At 41.7% G+C, this 21,128-nt stretch overlaps 1 protein-coding gene across 2 annotated transcripts in view; it reads left to right on the forward strand.

Annotated features, from left to right (window-relative positions):
* Positions 1 to 21,128, forward strand: part of NPAS2 (neuronal PAS domain protein 2) — a 179,959-nt gene that overhangs the window by 100,501 nt on the left and 58,330 nt on the right. For both annotated transcript variants that reach the window (XM_082672900.1, XM_082672899.1), the window contains 2 exons: positions 8,468 to 8,616; positions 16,065 to 16,156. In XM_082672900.1, the coding sequence (XP_082529026.1) occupies positions 8,468 to 8,616; positions 16,065 to 16,156 (241 nt within the window). The remainder of the gene's footprint in view (positions 1 to 8,467; positions 8,617 to 16,064; positions 16,157 to 21,128) is intronic.

Below are 21,128 nucleotides of genomic sequence, written 5' to 3' on the forward strand. Positions count from 1 at the left end.
TGGTCCAACTTTCCCAGCACTACTTGCTGAAGAGAATGTTTTTTCCCATTGTATATTCTTGCCTCCTTTGTCAAAGATTAATTGACTGTAGCTGCATGGGTTAGATAAATTAAAATGGAATAAACCCAAAAGAAAGCAGGAAAGGAGAAACAGGAACAACAAAAAAACAAATGAACAAACAAAAAGTGAAAAAACAGGAAACAGATGGTATACCTAAATCCAAACATATAAATAATTACACTAAATGCAATGGCCTACACATGCCAACTAAAAGACAGATCTTCAGAATGGATTTTTTAAAATGACATGACATTCACTTTATATATGATGATATACATAGGTTAAAAGTAAAACTATGGAAAATGATATACCACATAAATTAATTAAAGCCAGAGTGGCAATAAAATACTATAAAATAAAGTATACTTCATAGCAAAGAAAATTGCCAGGAATAAAGAGTGATATTACATAATGATAAAGAGTCAGTATACTAAGAACACATAACAATTCTATATGTGTATATACCTAACAACAGGGCTTCGAAATACATAAAGCACAACCTAAAGAACTGTGACAAGAATTTAATATGCCTTTCTCAGTAATAGAACTAGTATATAGAAATTCAGTAAAGATATAGAAGAATTAAAAAATACTATCAACCAAAAAGATACGCTTGACAATTGTAGAAAACTCCACCCAACAGTAGCAGAATACACATTATTTTCAAGTACACGTTGAACGTTCAATAAGATAAATCAAATCCTTCTTCACAAAACAAATGTAAAAAAGTCTAATGAACTGAAATTAAATTAGAAACAGAAATATAGTGGGGGGGAGAAAAAGATAGCACTTTTTTGACACTACATTTCTAAGTAATCCAAGGGTCAAAGAGGAAGTCTCAAGGAATATTAGAAAGTATTTTGAACTGAACAAGAGTAAAATTATAACATAGCAAAATCTGTGGGTTACCTCTAAAGCAGTGCTTAGAGGGAAAGCTGTATCATTAAATGTTCATAATAGAAAAGGGAAAAGGTCTTAAGTCAAGAGCTTAAGCTTCTGCTGTAAGAAACTAGAAGTGAAAGAGCAGAGTAAGCTCAAAACAAGAAGAAGAATGGAAATTACAGATATAAGAGCAGAAATCAATAAGAGTGAAAACAAAAATAATAGGGAAAAATCAGTGAAACGAAAAGGTGATTTTTAAAAGATCAGTAAAATTGGTAAGCCTATTGCAAGAATGACAAAAAAAGAAGACATACATTACCAATAGCAGGAATTTTATAGAGGAGATGTCACTGCACCGCCCTTCAGACATTAAAAGGACCATAAGGGAATTCTTTGAACAATGGAACCTTTATAAGTTCAACAACTTAGATGGGAGGAACCAAGTACTCAAAAACTATAAACTACCAAAACTCATACAAGAAGAAATAGAAAGCCTAGAATCCTGTAACTAATAAGGAAATTGAATTTGTAGCTTAAAATCTTGTGAAAAAGAAATCTCCATACCCACATGGTTCCACTGATGAATTCTGTCAATTATTAAAAGAAGAATTATCACCAATTTTACACAGTCTCCTCCAGGGGAGGAAATACTTCCCAACTTATTTTGTGAGACCAGCGTTACCCAGAAGAAGACAGTACAAGAAAAGAAAACTATGGACCAATATTCTTCATGAACATAGATGCAGAAATCCTCAACCATGCATTAGCAAATCATGTCCATCTGTCTATCTATATCTATCTATCTGCCTATCAAATACGTCATGACCAAGCAGAGTTTTATCCAGGGAAAATAAGGCTATACAATATTTGAAAACCAGTCAGTGTATCAGTGTAACCCACCAAGTTTGAAAGCTATGGAAGAAAAACCAAACCACATGATTATATTAATTGATGCAGAAAAGGAATTTGACAAAATTCAACTTCTATTCATGATACAAACTCTCAGCAAACTAGGAGTAGGAGGGAATTCCTCCTATTTATGCATTTACGTAAAAGGCATAAGGGCATTTACATAAAACCTATGGCTAATATACTTAATGGCAAAAGACTGAATGTTTTCCCCCTAAAATGGTAAACAAGGTAAAATTATCTGCTCTCATGACTTTTCTTCAACATCATGCTGCTAGTTCTAACCAGAGTAATGAGACAGTAAAAGAACTCAAAGGCATATTGACTGGAAAAAAAAGAAACAACACTTTCCTCATTCACAGATGACATGATTGTGTATATAGAACATCCAGAGAGACTTACAAAAAAAAAAAAAAAAGCTCCTATAACTAATAAGTGAATTTAGCAAGGTCACAGGATACAAAGTTAAAACACACAAATCAATCATCTTTCTATAGGTTAGCTATGAAAACTATTAGAAACTGATATTAAAAACATAATTTATAATCCATCCCCCAAAATGAAATACTTAGGTATAAATCTAATAAAACGTGTGAAATATGTATGTAAAAACTGCAAAATGCTCCTAACAGAAATCAATGAAGACCTCAGTAAATGGAAAGACAATGTATTTATGTATTGGAAGACTCAGCAGAGTAAAGATATCAGTTTTCCCCAAATTGGTCCATAGATTTAAAAGAATTCCAATCAAAATCCCAGCAGAACTCTTTGTAGATAGAAACAAGTTCCTTGGGGCTTCCCTGGTGGCGCAGTGGTTGAGAGTCCGCCTGCCGATGCAGGGGACGCGGGTTCGTGCCCCGGTCTGGGAGAATCCCACATGCCGCAGAGCGGCTGGGCCCGTGAGCCATGGCTGCTGAGCCTGTGCGTCTGGAGCCTGTGCTCCGCAACGGGAGAGGCCACGACAGTGAGAGGCCCGCATAACGCAAAAAAAAAAAAAACAAATTCCTTGTAAAATGTAATGGAAAGGCATAGGCACCAGAATGATCAAATTAAAAAAGAATGAAATAGTGCCATTTGCAGCGACATGGATGGACCTAGAGATGATCATACTAAGTGAAGTAAGTCAGACAGAGAAAGACAATATAATATCACTTATATGTGGAAACTGGAAAAAAAAATGATACAAATGAACTTATTTACAAAATAGAAACAGACCCACAGACTTAGAAAACAAATTTATGGTCACCAAAGGGGAAAGGTGGAGGGGAGGGATAAATTAGGAGATTGGGATTAACATATACACACTCCTATATATAAAATAGATAATCAACATGGACCTATTATATAGCATAGGGAACCCTACTCATTACTCTGCAATATCCTATATGGGAAAAGAATCTGAAAGAGAATAGATATATGTATATGTATAACTGAATCACTTTGCTGTACACCTGAAACTAACACAACATTGGAAATCAACCATACTCCAATATAAAATAATCTTTTTAATTTAATGGAAAGGCATAAGCACTAGAATGGTCAAAATAATTTTGAAAAAGAATAAAGTTGGAGGAATCACATTATTAATTTTAAGACTTACTATAAAACTACAGTAATTGCACAATATGGTACTGGTGGAGGGAAAGCTCCACATTTCCCTGGAACAAACAGAGAATAGATAACCCAGAAACTGAATCACATAAAGTTGACCAATTGATTTTTCACAAAGGTGCAAAGGTAATTCAGTGTAGAAATGTCATTTCAAAAAAGTGGAGTTGGAACAACTGGACAGCCATATGCAAACACACTTTCACCTAAACCTTACATGTTATAAAAATAACTCAAAATGGATCATAAGTCTAAAGGTAAAATGTGTAAAACTCTTAGAAGAAAACACAGGAGAAAATCTTCGTGGCCTGAGGTTAGGCCAGGGGTTCTTAGATCTGACACCAAAGCACAAGCCATAAAAAGCAAAAAATGGTTAACTTGGGCTTCATCAAAATTTAAAACTTTTACTCCGTGAAAGACACTTATTAAGAGAATGAAAAGGCAAGCTGGAAAAATATTGACAGATCACATGTCTGACAAAGGATTGTATCAGAATATATAACGAACTCTCAAACCTCAACAGTAAGGAAACAAACAGCCCCATTTTAAAATGCCGAAGGGCATGAACGGATGCTTCACCAAAGAGGGTGTACAGATGGCATAAAAGTACATGAAAAGATGTTCAACATCATTAGCGATTAGAAAAATGCAAATGAAAGCCCAATGAGCTAGCACTGCACATCTCTTAGATGAGCTAAAACAAAAAGTACTGACAATACTAACTCCCCTTGAGGATGTGGAACATCTGGATCACTTCTACAGCGCTAGCAAGAGAGAAAAGGGTACCGCCACCCTGGAAAACAGTCTGGCGGTTTCTTAGAAAGTTAAGCATACACTTTCCACGTGATCCAGCCATCCTACTCCCAGGTTACTTACTTCAGAGAGCTGACAACTTAGGTTCACACAAAAACCTGTACACAAATGTTTACAGCATCTCTACTTACGAACGAAAATGGGAAACAACCTAAATCTTCTTCAGCAGGTGAATGGATAAGCCAGCTGTGTTACATCCATGCAGTAGAAAACTACTCATCCATGAGAAGGGGAAGGTGTTGGTAGGTGCAGCAACTTGGACGAACGTCAAAGGCATCGTGCTGGGTAGAAGCCAGCTCATAAGTTTACATGCTGTCTGATTCTGTTTATGTGACATTCTCAAGAAGAGAACACAGTGATGGAGAACAGAACCGGGGCTTGCAGGGGTTACAGATGTGGAGAGAATGAGGGAGTTGTAGAAGGAGGTGGGAGAGTGCAGTGCTTCATAGCATGGGCACCTGAGTTGGCCTTCTCCACCACTTCGTAGTCCTGTGACGTCGGGAGTTATACAGCCTCTCAGTGCCTCAGCTTCACCTGTGAAATGGGAATGATAACAGTACCTACCTGCAAGGGCCATTGTGAGGATTAAAGGAATGAATACATGTAGGGCACTTACAATAGTGCTGTTACATAGTAAGTGCCCAGCAAGTATTATCTGTGTCACCAGTGTCCCATGGGAGACGTCAGAAAAGCTAACCTGGAGCTCTTTGAGCCCCGCATTCAAAGTCAAAGGCTTGTATCAATGTATGTTTAAAACACACACACACACCCCTTCCCTTCCTCCTGGACCTCCTCTCTCTTTTTTTTCTCTCTCTTAAACTCAATAAAAAGAAGACAAACAACCCAATTGAAAAATGGGCAGAAGATTTGAAGAGACACTTCACAAAAGAAGATATACGAAAGAGGGTTAAGCATGGGAAAAGATGCTGACATCACTCATCATGAGAAAAATGCCAATTAAAACCACAATGAGATAACACTACAGTGGCTAAAGTGAAGAAAGACTGACAATGCCAACTGTTTGCAAGGATGTGGAGCAACAGGAACTCTCATACGGTGCAGGTGGAAATGCAGAAACAGGACAGCCATTTTGTATAACTGTACGGTACTAGGCTACAATGTTAAACATACTCTTATGACATGACCCAGCAGTTTCATACCTTTGTACTTACCCCTGTGTCTACACAAAGACAAGGAAATGAATACTCAGTGTTATTATTTTTTTTAATTTTTATACAAATTTTAAAGGTTACTTTCCATTTACAATTATTCCACAACATTGGTTTTATTCCTCGTGTTGTATAATAAGAGCAGCATTATTCTTAATACCCCCGAAGTAGAAACAGCCCAGTTGACTACTAGTCAGCAGTCAAAAGGAATGAAGTATTAATATATGCAAGAGCATGGATGAATCGCCAAAACTTTATGCTACATAAAAGTCAAAGATTCTGTGCTGGGCTTCCCTGGTGGCGCAGTGGTTGGGGGTCCGCCTGCTGATGCAGGAGACACGGTTCCAGTTACCAAGATTCATCAAACTAGGCACATAAAATGGATGCGTTTCACTGAACATAAATAATGCCTTAAAGGAAAAAACAAACCCAAAGGCTGATTGTTTAAGTGTCTTTCAACCTGTTTTCCCAGTGCCTTAGGCGTGGTGGTCTCGGGGCCTGACGAGCAGACCTCCTTATCAGAAATAAGGTCATTTAAGGCTTTTTTTTTTCCTTTTTGGCTCAGAGCTGTGGATTCAGCTGACACTGACCAATTTCCAGTGGGCACCATCATGTGTCCCAGGCGGAGGCTGACAGAAACAAGCTTGTGTTCCTGTCACTAATGATATAAGCCTTCATCATTGTCTCTGCCAGGCTGTGTTCATTGTCATTATACCCACTGAAGAAGAGAACAGAGTCATAATGAGCTGGGTGTTATCTGCTCACCAATAATTTATAATGGGCAAACTAGGACAGGAACAGAGCTTTTTTTGACTAAGGAGGTTGCATGTCACTCTTCAAATCTAGGCCAAAAAATTATTTATAATGCATAGACAGTCACTCAGAAAGTTAAAAGGTTCCTTTCTTCTCTCCCATGTGTTTGAACAGTATGCTTTTCACCTTGGACTGGCACAAAGGCACCTCAGCATCTTACTGCTACACCTGCAGTCAGACTGTGGGAGAGATTGGGAGAGAGTGTACTTGAAGATAGTGACTAGCCTAGGAATGAGGCCTTTGTAGAAATGCCTTGAGGATTTCGGGTCCTCCCAGAAATCCAAGGAGAGGAAGGAGGGAAAAGTGAGGAAAAGGAAGAGACCCTTAGGTAAGGGTAGCTACCACACTCCTTAGGTGAGCTGTGAAGAATTACCTCAGCTGTTATCAGGAAACCCTCCAAACTGAGACGAAATCAGCAAAAGATGACTTGTATACGGGTGGGTTGAAACCAAGACAGGTCGTGCGCAATTAGGCAGTGACAAGCAGAATGGTTGTGGCCATCACAGCATCAAGGGAAAGGGTGTCTGGGGTGTGTGCCTCTGTTTCTAAGGGCTGTTTGGGGAAGCTGTATCTATGGGGATACTGACATCTGTGGATATTGGTACCTGCCCTAGGGGAGGCGAATCCCTCTGAGGGGAACCTGCTGAGTTGTCACAAGCCACCAGCATCCTGTCCTGACCACGCATTGGCCAGTGGCCTCCTGGTGGGTGATCTGCTGCTCCAGGCACCTTGACCCCGGGCCCCAGGGGGCCTGGACCAGCAAGTTCAATGGACCCTGCAGCTGTGGCCCTTGTTCTCTCTCGGTGAGTGACTTTCTGGAACGAATCCATCTGGGGTGAATTAGGGAGGGGTGGGTCAGCTTTGAGTAAGGGGGCTGTTGGCCTGTGGTGTGTCTAAGGATCAAGGCCTCTGGGGTGCCACAGCTTCTCAGACTTCTTCAGGCTATGGGGGGCGGGTTGGTCCCTTGTCTAGTAGAGCAGCCCCTGCAGCCGCGATTTCCTATCCGAGTTCCTGGGATCCTAGGCTGCCTCAGTGCCTCAGTGGCTCAGAGCAGATCCCTTCCCCTCAAACTGAGCAGCTCCACTTTGATCTCCTCTGTAGGCGTGCAGTGTAGTGTGTCATTTTAAAAAAAAAAATAAAGTCTATTTTTAGAGCAGTTTTAAGTTCCCAGCAAAATTGAGTGGAAGGTACAGAGATTTTCCATATGCTCTCTGTCGCTATATATGCACAGCCTCCCCGATTACAAACACCCCACCAACAAGCCTGGTCCGTTTGCTGCAACTGGTGAAGCTACATTGACACGTCACTGTCCCACAAAGACCGTAGTCTAGGGTTCACTCTTGGGGTTGTACATTCTCTGGGTTTGGCCAAATATATGACACACGTCTGCCATTATAGTATCATATAGACTAGTTTCACAGCCCTGAAAATCCCGCGTCCACCTGTTCATTCCCCCACAACCTCAAGCCCTGGCAGCCGCTGATCTTTTTACTGTCGCCATGGTTTTGTCTTTTCCAGAAGGTCATAGAGTTGGAGTCCTCAAGTGTGCAGTCGTTGCAGATTAGCTCTTTCACTCAGTAACATGCATTGATGTTTCCACCATGTCATTTTTAAAAGGGTTCAGCAACATTTAGCAGCTTGTCACATGCAGTCCCTGTCACGTTGCCTCTGAACCGTACGTGGCTTGTAGATGGTTTTGTGTGGGGTGTGCCTGGACTCCCCAACAGGATGATGAGCTCCGGGGCAGTGGGCAGGACGTGTGCCCTGGGTGGCACTGGCTCTCTACCGGACACTCAGGATGCCTGGTTATCCCTCGTGACTTGGCGTCAGGGGCTAGGCGCTCTGGGTTGGAGGGGACCTGGTTTGGGCCTGAGGACAGACTGTCAGAGCAAACCCCTCGGGGCTGTTTATCGTGATAATCAGCATGTCATTTGTTCTCTGGAGTCAGAGCATCTGGCCACAGAGCCGATCTGTAAGATTTTGCATCTGAGGCATGACTCACTGATCCTGTCTCTCTTTGTGGCCAGGAGCCTAGCGTAACATTTTTTCTGTCCCTGTTACTCAGCTCGGAAATATGGCGCACGTTTCTTTCCTTGAAAAGTTTTGATTAGATGATCTCAGCAGAACACATTCTGACCAAAAGTGCGTCCATCCCGTAAGGAAGGCTTCCAGAAGTGGAATGTTCCAGTAACCTGTGTATTTTGCGTTGACAGAGCTTCTCGAAACAAGTCTGAGAAGAAGCGTCGGGACCAGTTCAATGTTCTCATCAAAGAGCTCAGCTCCATGCTGCCTGGCAACACGCGGAAGATGGACAAGACCACCGTGCTGGAGAAGGTCATCGGATTCCTGCAGAAACACAATGGTAATGGTTACGCTTCTCTCCGTTTTTACTCCGTTCCTGCCATTTCCCTTTGGCAATGACTTCACCAAGTTGGTCTTCCTGCTTGGTTCTCCCTCCCCAGCAAACCCGATCTCCTCCGTCATAGGTTTCCTCTTTCCAAGGCGCTCCACCCTCTAGAAAAACCCTGTCTCCAGCAGGTTTGGGACAGGACACTCACCTCCCAAATTGCTTTCTCAGCCAGAGGAGGGAATCCAGAGCAGACTCACAGGTCGCACCCAACCCAAGCAGGGCAGCACTAACAATGGAAGCATCTTGATTAGAAATGTCTGGAGCGAGCCTTTTCGTACAGCCCTGCCATGACCAGGTATTCATTTTCCAGTGGATCAGACGGTACTGGTGTCTCCATCCATTGCCGCCACCGCCCCTAAACTCTTTGGCCTTCTACCAAAGAGTTTAGGTAGAAGGAAAAAATTAATACCATGGGAAAAAAAATACCATGGAAAAAAGTAATCAAAAATAATTAATTGACTTAATATCAAATCCGTTTTTTAATTGAGGTGTAACTCACATAGCATAAAATTGACTACTTTAAAGTTTATAGTTCTCTGGCTTTTAGTATACTCACAGGTTGTACAACCATAGACACTATCTAATTTTATCATCCCCCAAAGAAACCCTGTACCCCACTAGCAGTCACTTCCCATTTCCACCCTCCCTCCAAGTCTTGGCAACCACTGATCTATTGAATCCTTCTGTCTCTATAGATTTGCCTGTTCTGGGCATTGCATACAAATGGAATCATACAATACATGGTCTTTCGTTTCTGGCTTCTTTCACTTAGCATCCTTATTTTAGCAAGTATCTGTGTTTCATTTCTTTTTATGGCCAAATGATATGCTATTGTGAGGATATACCACTTCACTTATCTGTTTACCAGTTGACAGGTATTTGGGCTATTTTCACTTTTTTGGCTGTTAAATAATGCTGCTGTGAACATTCCTATACAAGGTTTTGAGTGGATATATATTTTCAGTTCTCTTGGGTATACCTAGGAGTGGAATTGCTTGGTTGAATGGTAACTTGGTGTTTAAATGTTTGAGAAACTGCCAGACTGTTTGCCACAGCAGTGGTACCATTTTTACATTCCCAGCAGCAATGGATGAAGATTCCAGTTTCTCCACATCCTCACCGACACTTGTTATTGTCTGATTGTGTGTGTGTGTTTATTATAGCCTTCCTGGTTGATAAGAAGTGATATTTCATTGTGGTTTTGATTTCCATTTCCCTAATATCTAATGATGTTGAGCTTTTCATGGGCTTACTGGCACATGGCAAATTTGTATGTCTTCTTTAGAGACTGTCTATTCAAATCGTTTGCCCATTTTTAATTGGATTATTTATATTTTTGCTATTGAGTTGTAAGATTTCTGGATACTAGACCCTTATCAGATATATAATTTGTAAATACATTCCTCATTCCGTGGGCTGTCTTTTCACTTTCTTAATGATGTCCTTTGACATAGGAAAGTTTTAAGTTTGATGATATCCAATTTATCTTCTTGTTGTTGGTGGTGGTTTCTTGTGCTTTAGGTATCATATCTAAGAAACTATTGTCGATGAAGGTCATGAACGTTTAAATCTATATTTTCCTCTAATAGTTTTATAATTTTAAGCTATAAGTTAAGCACTTAGATATAAGCCATAGGTTAAACATTTAGATATTTGATCCACTTTGAGTTAATTTTTTGTATATGGAGTAAAAATAGGGAGTCAAAATTCATCCTTTTACAAGTGACTATCTAGTTATTCCAGCACTCCACTCTTTTTTTTAACTTTTCAATACTTTATAAAGGTATAACACTCATACAGAAAATACACAGATCATAACTGTACAGTTGAATTAGTTATGACAGAGTGAATACAGCCAGGAAGCCAACACCCAGGTCAGGAAATAGAAGCTTCCTCAATAGTTGCCCCTTCCTATTTACCTCTGCTTTCCCCAAAGGTATTCTCTGGCTGACTTCCAATACCAGAGATTGGTTTCATCTGTTGGGCCCTCACTCAGATGCAATCATACATTATGAACATGATATTTGTGTGACTAATCTGTATTCTTCCAGCGCAATGGCTAATTCATTTTCATTGGTACCTAGTATTCCATTATACGAACTTATTACTTGAACTCATGTCTTTCTCAAATCATCCTGTCTCCATTTTACTCTCCTTCCAACCCTTTTACCTCTTAGCACGGCCCACCCTGCACTACTGCTCCCCTGTGGATGGTACAAAAAAACTGAAGAGTTAGGCGAGGGTTCAGGAGCTACTAACAAGCAAGAACAGAATTCTTTTTTTTTTTTCCTTAGCCATGACACCAAACATATTAAAGTCAGAAATGTCAGGTTACTGAGGAGATAATTACAGATCTTCTGTGCTTACCGTGATGCTTCTCCTTCACTGAACATTTTCCTAGACAAGATGATTTCATGGAAGAGGGCACAGCTGGGACACTAGAAAGTTTCATTGTACTTGTTATTCTTTTATTATTTCTGTAATGATTGTGTATACCTATTACAAATGTGACAGTAATGATATATCTCCTTTTTTACCCCGAAGCTGCCCAGGGGAGAGTAAAGAATATGTTAATTGCATTTGTTAAAAGTCAGGGAAGAACAGTCAAGCCGGGAACAAGAATAAAGGATTGCAGCAATATTTGATTGCCCCCAATAATTTAAGCAGAATGGTTATATTTCCTAAATGATGATTTAGCTAAATGAAAGGGCAGGTTGGTTTGATTACCAAGATATTGTGTGCAAATTACTCAAACTAGGTCAGTGCCACTGAGAAATAGGACAGCTGAGATCAGGTTCATCAGTGTGACATTTATGTTGGGCTCTGTCCACTGTGGAATTACAGAATTGTCAAATCTGGGACCTGGAAAGGATCCGTCAGCAGAAATGCAGCCTCCTACCACCAGGAGTGCCTGTGTCCACCTCACCTTTTTCTTAAGACTAAGGCCTACTCCACACAGCCCCCTGAAACGCAACCAGGATCAACCCCAGATCTCCCTCATCCTTATTCCACATTCAAAAGAAGATAGAAAATCCAAGACAGATTTTATTGAGAAACATCACGGTTGGACCAAAATTTAGATTAAAGCAAAAAACAAAAACAAACAATAACTTAACTTATAATCCAAATGGACATGAACTCCACAAGCATCTGCGGTGGAGTGGAGGATAGCATGGTTAGCATTAATTCGGGGCTCACCTGGAGCCAGGCAGGCATTGTTCTAAGGGCTCCATAGAGTAACTCACTGGAGTGTATCTCATCTGAGCCTTGCAGTGACCCTTGGGTTGGTACCTTTTCACAGATGAGGGAACCGAGGCACAGAGATGTTCAGACAGCCAGGAAGGTACAGAATCCAAACCAGGCATTCTGTCTCCAGAGCCCAAGGTTTTAACATTACACCGTACTGCTTCTCCGCAAGACATGATTTATGGGACGCTTACAGATAGAGACGTCATAGCTACACTATAGCTGTTGATTAGTGTGGCCTTTTAGACTACTGGCTCTCACCCTTGGTGGCCCCTTAGAATCACCTGAGGAGCTTTTAAAAGTACATGTAACTGGGTCACAGCTCACAGGCCAACACCTCAGAATTTCTAGGGGTGGAACCCAGGTTGTGAGCTGGAGCGGGCTCAAACCAGCTTGCAAAAGGTGATCGTTAAATTTTCAAGAGTTTTCCAAGCCAGTTGACATCAAGTTGGCAGCTAGAAATCAGCCAGGGTCTGAGAATTTACACCATAAAAACAGGCGAACACTACTGCTGTGGGTGTGGAGAGCCTTTGACCAGCTCACCCCTGGGTCAGGCCTAAGCATCAGTATTTTTAAAGCTGCCCAGGTGATTCCAGCGTGCAGCCAGGGTTAAGAACTGTGGATTTAGATGTACTTTCTGCCTTCGCGCTGAAGGTGGCCCACGTGATACGTCAGGCATGAGGATGAGGTGCAGGTAGTCGTTATAATTATTTAGCTCTTCCCTCAATGATCTGTCAGGCATCCCTATTTTCTCAGCTTGGGAGATACACCTTCACCCTGGAGTGCATACGTTTTCTCTTTGGAGTAATCCAACTCAAAATGAGAATCTGACCGTGTTTCTCTGTAGGGAACTGTTGTGTCATCAGGATCTGTTACAGGAGAGAAACCCCTAAACTATGTGGATAGCAAGGCATATTGGGCAGTCTTATCCACACCCGTGGAAACGTTGCTTCTACGAGACCAGGCTGACCTGTGTGCGTTCCTCTGCCTGTGCGAGTCTCAGCTGATTCAGTGTCACTTTCTCCCGACATCAAATTCTAGTCTTCATCCTTGCCCCTTCCGTACGTCTGCCTTAGTGAGCGGGGGTGGGGTGGAGATGGCAGCAGAACAAGGAGAAATGTCCCTGTTGGACAGGGTGACAGTTACCCCATCCAGCCTATTTTCTGCCCCATTTTCCAGACGACTCCTTGACCGTATATAACCTAAAATCGTACCTGCTTGTTCATGCGTAGCATGAGCTATTGGGAGGTGAACGTTCTAGGGCACAAGTACAACTTAAACTCTGGTAGACTTTGGGGGTTCAGCCTCTGATTGCAATGTTCCCCTGCAAAATTGCTCCCAGATGGTGGTGCTTCCCTTGCTGTTTAGAAACCACTCTGACGATATTGCTTTGCTAATCCTGCCCTGTCACCTATAGCTTGTAATATTGTTCCCGTAAAATGCCAGTAGAGATGAGATTATAACACTGAATTCGATTTCCCAGTTTAACTTGCTCGGAGGCATTTTATCTATTTTTTAACGTGCTATGGATGGAGCCTTAACTTGCAAGGGCTGTAATTAGATTATTGAAAATCAAAGTGAATGAAATGGCAGCTTTCATTATTATTATGCTGTTGCTGTGGAAAGTATCTAGTCATACTGAATGAGCTAAAAGAAATGTAAGTTGGATGGTCCTTGTCTATATCAGATTTGGGCTGCCAGAAAGACTCTTCTCCTAGACAAACAATTAACCTACAGTTTCATCCTGATGGTCGAGGAATTTTACAGAAGAGCGTATGTGTTGGGAAAAGGGGGAGGGTATTTATGGGTTCGTTGATAAGCATAGCCGCAAGTCCATCTCTTTTCTAAGTGCTAAAAGGGTCGCAGTCATTGATCTGAGGAACTGGGAGTTTCACCCTCTCCTCTTTGGCTCAGCTGGGACCCCAGAACGATAACTGGCCCAGATGTGTGTGTAGCGCCTGGCCTCTGCTTCCCAGGATGCCTTTCACTGGGCACAGCCTGTGGCCACAGTGGCATCAGCTGAGAGGGGTCCCCACACTGGTCCCCGCTGGTGGCCCTTCAGTGCTGTTGGCTGACTACCTGTCCACCATGGTTTCCTTTCCTGGGTTTCTTCCTGTGTTCAGTGACCAATGGCCGTTAGTGGCTCTTTTGTGCTCCTTTCAAATCATGAAAGACAAAACTTCAGTTGTGTGCAAGAGCAGCAAAAATTCTTTCAGAAATCAAGAAGGGAGATCTCTTCCCCGCAGGGAATGCGGGGTGACTGAACTCGGGGAGGTTTACAGAGTCACACGTGTAACTCACCCTTCACAGCATCTTCATTCAGGAGTGACCACTTTCATTCATTCACATCCATTCACTCAGATGTCAGGATGAACTCGCCAAACTCCCTGCGGAGAAACTACCAACAACACAGCGTCAAAGGAGAAGGCCTTTAAATGCCTCTCCTCGTTTAAGTTGATAGATTATCTGCCTGAACAATTTGCATTTTCTAGGAAGTTGTTGAACAGAATATGATTCTCTCTGAGGTAAAGAGATAAATCATAGCTACGTGGGTTTTTCTTAGCACCAAGAAAATAACCCCTAAAGAAACCTCTTACTACATAAAGTGGAGCAAAACATTGGTTAAAGATGGAGGATAAACTGAAGGAAAAACAAATATATCCAGTATAGCATTTGAGCTCCCTGTAATAATCTTATAAGAGATATTTTATTAATAAAGCACCCTCTTTCAAAAAGGCAGAAGCCAGACATGGAAAAGTGTTCAACGACACTTAATGGGTAAAGAAGATATGCTACATATATACAGTGAAATATTACTCAGCCATAAAAAAGAGTGAAATAATGTCATTTGCAGCAATATGGATGGACTTGGAGGGCATTATGCTAAGCGAAATAAGTCAGACAGAGAAAGATAAATACTGTGTGTGCTATCACTTATATGTAGAATCTAAAAAATACAACAAACTAGTGAATATAACAAAAAAGAAGCAGGTTCACAGCTATAGAGAACAAACTAGTGGTTACCAGTGGCGGTGGGAGGGGGTAGACAATGCAGGGCTGGGGGATTGAGAGGCACAGACTATTGGGTGTAAGATAGGCTCCAGGATGTATTGTACAACACAGGGCATAGAGCCAATATTTTATAATAACTGTAAATGGAAAGTAACCTTTAAAAATTATATAAAAATTAAAAAACAAAAAAGAGGTTTGAAGATTAGTCAGTAAACCAAAAAAAAGTGAAATGCCCTGAAATCTTACAGTTTTCATAGGAAAGAAACTTGATTGGTATTTTCCCGAGCTTGACAAAAATCCTAAGAATTTACATGAAGTTACCGAGTTGTAAAGCAGAAGGAAATTATTCTAAGTCATGAATAGTAAAAACCAATTTCAATCAACTATGATAAAGAAAAGACAAAAGGGCAGGAGCGCTAGAGTGTTTAAGGAGTCCTGTGTAGACCAATGACTATTAAATTTACAAATACGAAAAACGTCTTCCAAACAAGGTAGTTACTTGAAACGGGCAAAGTACAGATTAACCCAAAAAAGTTTTGGGAAGAGTAAATTCTGGCCTTAAAAGCAACTAAGTAACATGCTTTTGTATAGCACATTATACTTCAGGAACTGGAAATGCTGAAAAATACATGACAGTCTGCACAGACACAGTAGGTTAGATACTACGCACCTAAGATGTTTCTGGAACTTTGAAAATACCAGCTCACTAAATCGTTTTGTTTCACTTTGACCATGAAGAAGCAGCTTAAGGATGTGACCCTCCATCCCTGTCCTTGTTCCTGTTGCCTTGAGAGGTGGCAACCACATAACTCCAACCGCTGATGGGCTTTGTCATGTAGAAATTCAAGGGCGTGGTACCACCTGCTAATTGTAGGCACTACACCCAGTGCAGAGGGTGGGCTTCTCTCCTCACAGAAGCCTCATTGAAGGGGTGTGAAAACGTCAAGAGGTGTTTTTAAGCCCATTGCGTCCAAAGCACCGGGTCCTCAGAATCAGAGTAACCTATGTCCTTCTATCAGCTTCTTTCATTACACTACACACTTACGCAAAATCACGTAGAAATCACGTGTGCTTCATCTGTTAATTCCAAGTTCTAGGTGCCTTCCCATCTAAAAGCTTGTTTATGCTTTTTTTTTTTTTAGAAGTCTCAGCGCAAACGGAAATCTGTGACATTCAGCAGGACTGGAAGCCTTCATTCCTCAGTAATGAAGAATTCACCCAGCTGATGTTGGAGGTGACATGCACTTTCCAATTAGCTTAACGGGTTGCAAATTAAAATCTAGCTGCTTGCTCCAGATAAGACCCTGTGCCCAAAGTAAACAGCCGTTCTCGACCCTGCAAAGAGGGCTGGGAACAGATAGATTCTTGAAAAATCTGCCTGCTCTTGCTTATGTTTTGGCTACCGAGTTGGGCAGTAGAAGCGAGAATCCCCAAACTCAATGCAAGTGTGTACCGTTGCCATGGTGACTGCCAGCCCACTCACATCTCCCAACCAGAGGATACCTCGTTGGGGAGCCAGGCAGGAACAGAGTTGGAGGTAGGGAGAGAGAGGGGATTACGTCTCTGCCCTGTATTTATGCAGAATATAATGCAGCAATTATATATTTTTCCCTTAGTAGGACACATTTTGAAAGCCAGAGTCTTCTTTTAAAATAATGCTTTTAACTTGATCTCCGATTCCATCAACATGACGTGTGGATATCAGCCATACGTGACTGTGTCTCCCCACCCAGCACGTGGTCTCTCTGTGCCAAGAAGGATGCTCACATTTCTTCCTCCGGAAAGTTAAGGGCCCACGCCCATCTGCTGGGCTGGATTTGAGGGAATCTGACCGATCTGAGTGCCTGGCCTTCTTCAACATCATGTTTCTCTATGGGTGAAACTTCCCAGTACAGATGAGGATAAGTCACTGCAAAAACATCTAGATGGTGCTGACTTCTGAACTGGGGATGAGACTGGGAGTGTTCGGATACAGTGGTGGACAGAGAGAAAGCCCCAGACGTGGCATGTCTGGGCCCTTGAATTAGAAGAAGAAACCTGGGATGGATGGGTTCAGCCAGAGGAAGTTAGACACTGGCTGTGTCTGTGGTTCCTGGCAGGGTTTTAGAGAATGGCTCTTTGGGAATCTGTCTGTCTAGATCTCATCTTATGTGCCTATATAAGACTGATGTAAACGTTAATTTACATAGATTAACTGTGCAGAAAACAGAAAGTTACTGGAGTAAGAAAATGCCAGAATGAAGATGTCCAAATATTATGAAATATAAAAGCATTAATGTACATTTGCATGAAATGAAAGATACTTAAATCTGCATGTGAACTATATTTAAAGAAAATACAGAACTTTCTCCAGAAGCAATGCATTTTAAGTATGTTAAATTTAGAGGAGCTTGTGAAATATCATGTTGAATTAATGCATCATTATGCTACTTCACAGAAATCATTTTATCTTTTAATTCTTAGGGAAAAGTAATTAAAACACATAACCCTCTAGCATATAACCCTCTTAAAACGTCTGTAGCACAACTTTTCCCCCCCGCAAGGAGTTTCAGGGCGTCAGAAGTATTTGAGAGAACAGGACTTTTATAAGGTTAACAATGTATAATAGTTGCTTGTGGTAGTCTCTTATGGTCATTTGTATTTCTGTAGTGTTGGTTGTAACTTCTCCTTTTTCATTTCTAATTTTACTGATTTGGGCCCTCTCCCTTTTTTACTTACTGAGTCTGGCTAAAGGCTTATCAATTTTGTTTATCTTTTCGAAATACCAGCTTTTAGTTTTCATTTATCTTTTCTATTGTTTTCTTAGTCTCTATTTCATTTATTTCTGCTCTCATCTTTATGATTTCTTTCCTTCTGCTAACTTTGGGTCTTGTTTGTTCTTTCTCTAGTTGCTTTAGGTGTAAGATTAGGTTGTTTATTTGAGATTTTTCTTGTTTCCTGAGGTAAGCTTGCATCGCTGTAAACTTCCCTCTTAGAACTGCTTTTGCTGCATCCCGTAGGTTTTAGATCATCGTGTTTTCATTTGTCTTTAGGTATTTTTTGATTTCCCCTTTGATTTTTTCAGTGATCCATTGGTTGTTTAGTAGCATATTGTTTAGCCTCCAAAACACGTGTTTGTGTTTTTTGCCGTTTTTTTTTTTTCCTTGTAGCTGATTTCTAATCTCATAACGTCATGGTCAGAAAAGATGCTTGATAGGATTTCAGTTTCCTTGAATTTACCGAGGCTTGCTTTGTGGCCCAGCATGTGATCTGACCTGGAGAATGTTCCATGTGCACTTGAAAAGAATGTGTATTCCCTGCTTTCAGATGGAATACTCTGTAAATATCAATTAGGTCCATCTGGTCTAATATGTCATTTAAGGCCTGTGTTTCCTTATTGATTTTCTGTACGGATGATCTGTTGATGTAAGTGAGGTGTTAAAGTCCCCCGCTACTACTGTGTTACTGTCAATTTCTCCTTTTCTGTCTGTCAACATTTGCTTTATGTATTGAGGTGCTCCTGTGTTGGGTGCATATATGTTTACAATCGTTGTATCTTCTTGGATTGATTCCTTGATCATTATGTAGTGTCCTTCTTTGCCTCTCATAACAGTCTTTATTTTAAAGACAAAAATTTGGGCTGAACTGAGACTTAGGAGACTGAAGTTTCTAGAAAAAGAAGATTTTAGATTTGTATGGATATGCACTTTCCTCTGCTCCCAGTGTAGACTCCCTAAAGCCAGTCTAAAGGAAATCATGCTAGATGAGTGAATTGGACCCCAAAATTAAGCCTATACAACAAGTGGACCTTCTGGGTGAATTGCATCTTTGAGGCATATGGGAAACCCACCGACTAGAACTTTTGACTTATCTCTGACTGTTTTAGGCTCCTCTTCTACCCTCTTGCCCCTCAGTAGACACAGGCCAGGTGATGGGTGACTGGAGCCTTCTGTACCTTCCCCATGATGGTTCCCACGGGACGATGGTCTCATTTTCCAAGATGCAACTTCTCCATAGTGCGTGTCCCATTCCAGCTGCATATCCCCCTCCTTTGTTCAGAGCCATTTCAGGTAGCATGAGGAATCAGATGCCATGTCTTCATAACCAGGAGGTTCCTTTCTAAATGAAGATGAAACCCAGGACAGAACCCATCAGGCCCCAGGGAACTGCACTGCTGGTGCCATCTGGATGTGAATCCCTCCTTCTTCCCTCTTCTCCCAGAAGAGCCCCAAACCAGACTCCATGAGAATTCATACAGTTATGGAATTTGAAAGAACAAAATGACTTGGTCGCAGACCAGCCAAGCTGGTTGAGTGTAAACTGGCCAAGATGGTGACTATAAGCATTGGAACAAGTAAACTCAAAAAAGGGAAAGCTCTTACTGACTGGCAACTAGGAAGTGTGTGGTATTTCTGAATTTTGTTCAGAAAAGCTACAGCCATCTTTTTTCTTGCCCAGATGTTGTCCCACAGAAGACAAAAAACATTCTATCAGAGCCAGGAATTGGCAGAAAGGGGTGGTTTCGTTTCCTTCTGGTGTGCGGCAGGTATGAAACTCGGGCCATTATGGCATCTCTGGCGTCCCTGAAGCTCCTGCCAAAGTCCCCATTGCAATAAGAGGGGCACATCGCTTTTCAGTCACGTTCTATCGAGTCCCTCTCAAATGCTGTGGATGGGACTTCCACAACCATCGCGAGCATTCTTAAAGCAGTGACTCGGTGTGATTCTTGTGCATTTGATGGAAAACGCCAATGGGCGTTATCTTCCATCTATAAATACCTTCAGCTTTTTAACACCCACTTGCTTTACAACTTCAAGAGGGCATGGGCTCCCTGTGCAAGAAGAGAATTTATGTTGTTCCTGCTTTTCCCGATATTCTAATCTACTTTTTCTAAAATGGTCCAGCTGACGTCATCGACAGCGCCTCCACCGGTTCAAAAATATTCACTTCCAGGAGCACTGCTACTATGATTTTTTTTTTTAATTTAGAAAAATACTTAAGGGAAAAAGAAAGAAAGTTCACTAGGATGTACCTCGGTGTTCCCCATGAGCCATAAGTCTGATCCCGGATCTCTCCAGCTCAACACGCTTGGCATTTTGGACCTGATAATTCTTCGTTGTAGGGACATCCTGTGTGTTGTAGATGGGAGGTTTCAAAGCATCCTTGGCCTCTACCCGCTAGATACCAGGAGCACCCACCCCAGAACTGACAAGCAAAAATGTCTCCAGACATTGCCAGATATCCCCAGGGGGGCAAAGTTGCTCCCAGTTGAAAACCACAGATAAATTCCAAGAGGATGAGGTCCACTTAAGAAATGTGCTTTAAGATATTTTTCAGTCTTAAATCCTGCAGTACGTAAGTGTTCAACAGTAAGTGACCCACATGTTAATTTTTGGTGAAGAGAACTCCCACTTTGGTGCGTGGTGATGGTGGGTGCCCTTCTCTGCACACTTACTGGACTATTTCCGCTTACTGCTGCCGTGCACTTGGCCACACCCTCCTACCCTGAAGGAATCCGTGCCCTTTGGCTGTGCAGATGCTCAGGAACACCCTAGGAGGATATAGCTGCGTGCATACAAAATGTTTCCAGAACTTTCTAAGCACATATTTCAGTTTGGGGTTTTTTTCCCCCAAAGCGGAAAAATTCCTGTATTTGCAGAAGATGCTATTTTAACAGTACAGTCAGTGAGGCAACAGTGATAGTTTACAGGGATGGTCTGCGTGAGCGTATTACGTCCTCAAAAATTTGTTTTTGGGGAGGTGGACTTTGTTTTTAATCTCCTCCATCTCATCACTGTGCCCATAGAGCCAGTTGCCAGGATGACCCCATCCTCTGCTGAATAGAGTCTGGATTTTAGAAATCACCTTCTCATGTGTCTCATGAGAGCATCGTGAGCCCCTGATAAGGAATCTGAAAACAAAACAGCGAGTCTGTGAGAAAACATGGACGGCCTGTATCTCTTCTCTCGTGAGCACCCAGAGCAGTGCATCTAGCATAGAGCAGGCACTCAGTAAAAACTTCTAAACAAATGAATTTTCCGGTTATTTTGAAATACAGTTGGCCCTCCGTGTCTGTGGGTTCCGCCTCCGAGGTTGGTTGAATCTGAGAATGTAGAGCCCATGGATATGGGGGCAACTCTCAGGGACTTAAGCACTCGTGGATTTTGGTGTCTGCAGGGGTCCTGGGACCAGTCCCCCACGGATACCGAGGGACAGCTGTTCTCATG

This window comes from Grampus griseus, assembly GCF_964374135.1.
Source record: "Grampus griseus genome assembly, chromosome: 15".
In the NCBI taxonomy this organism is placed as follows: domain Eukaryota; kingdom Metazoa; phylum Chordata; class Mammalia; order Artiodactyla; family Delphinidae; genus Grampus; species Grampus griseus.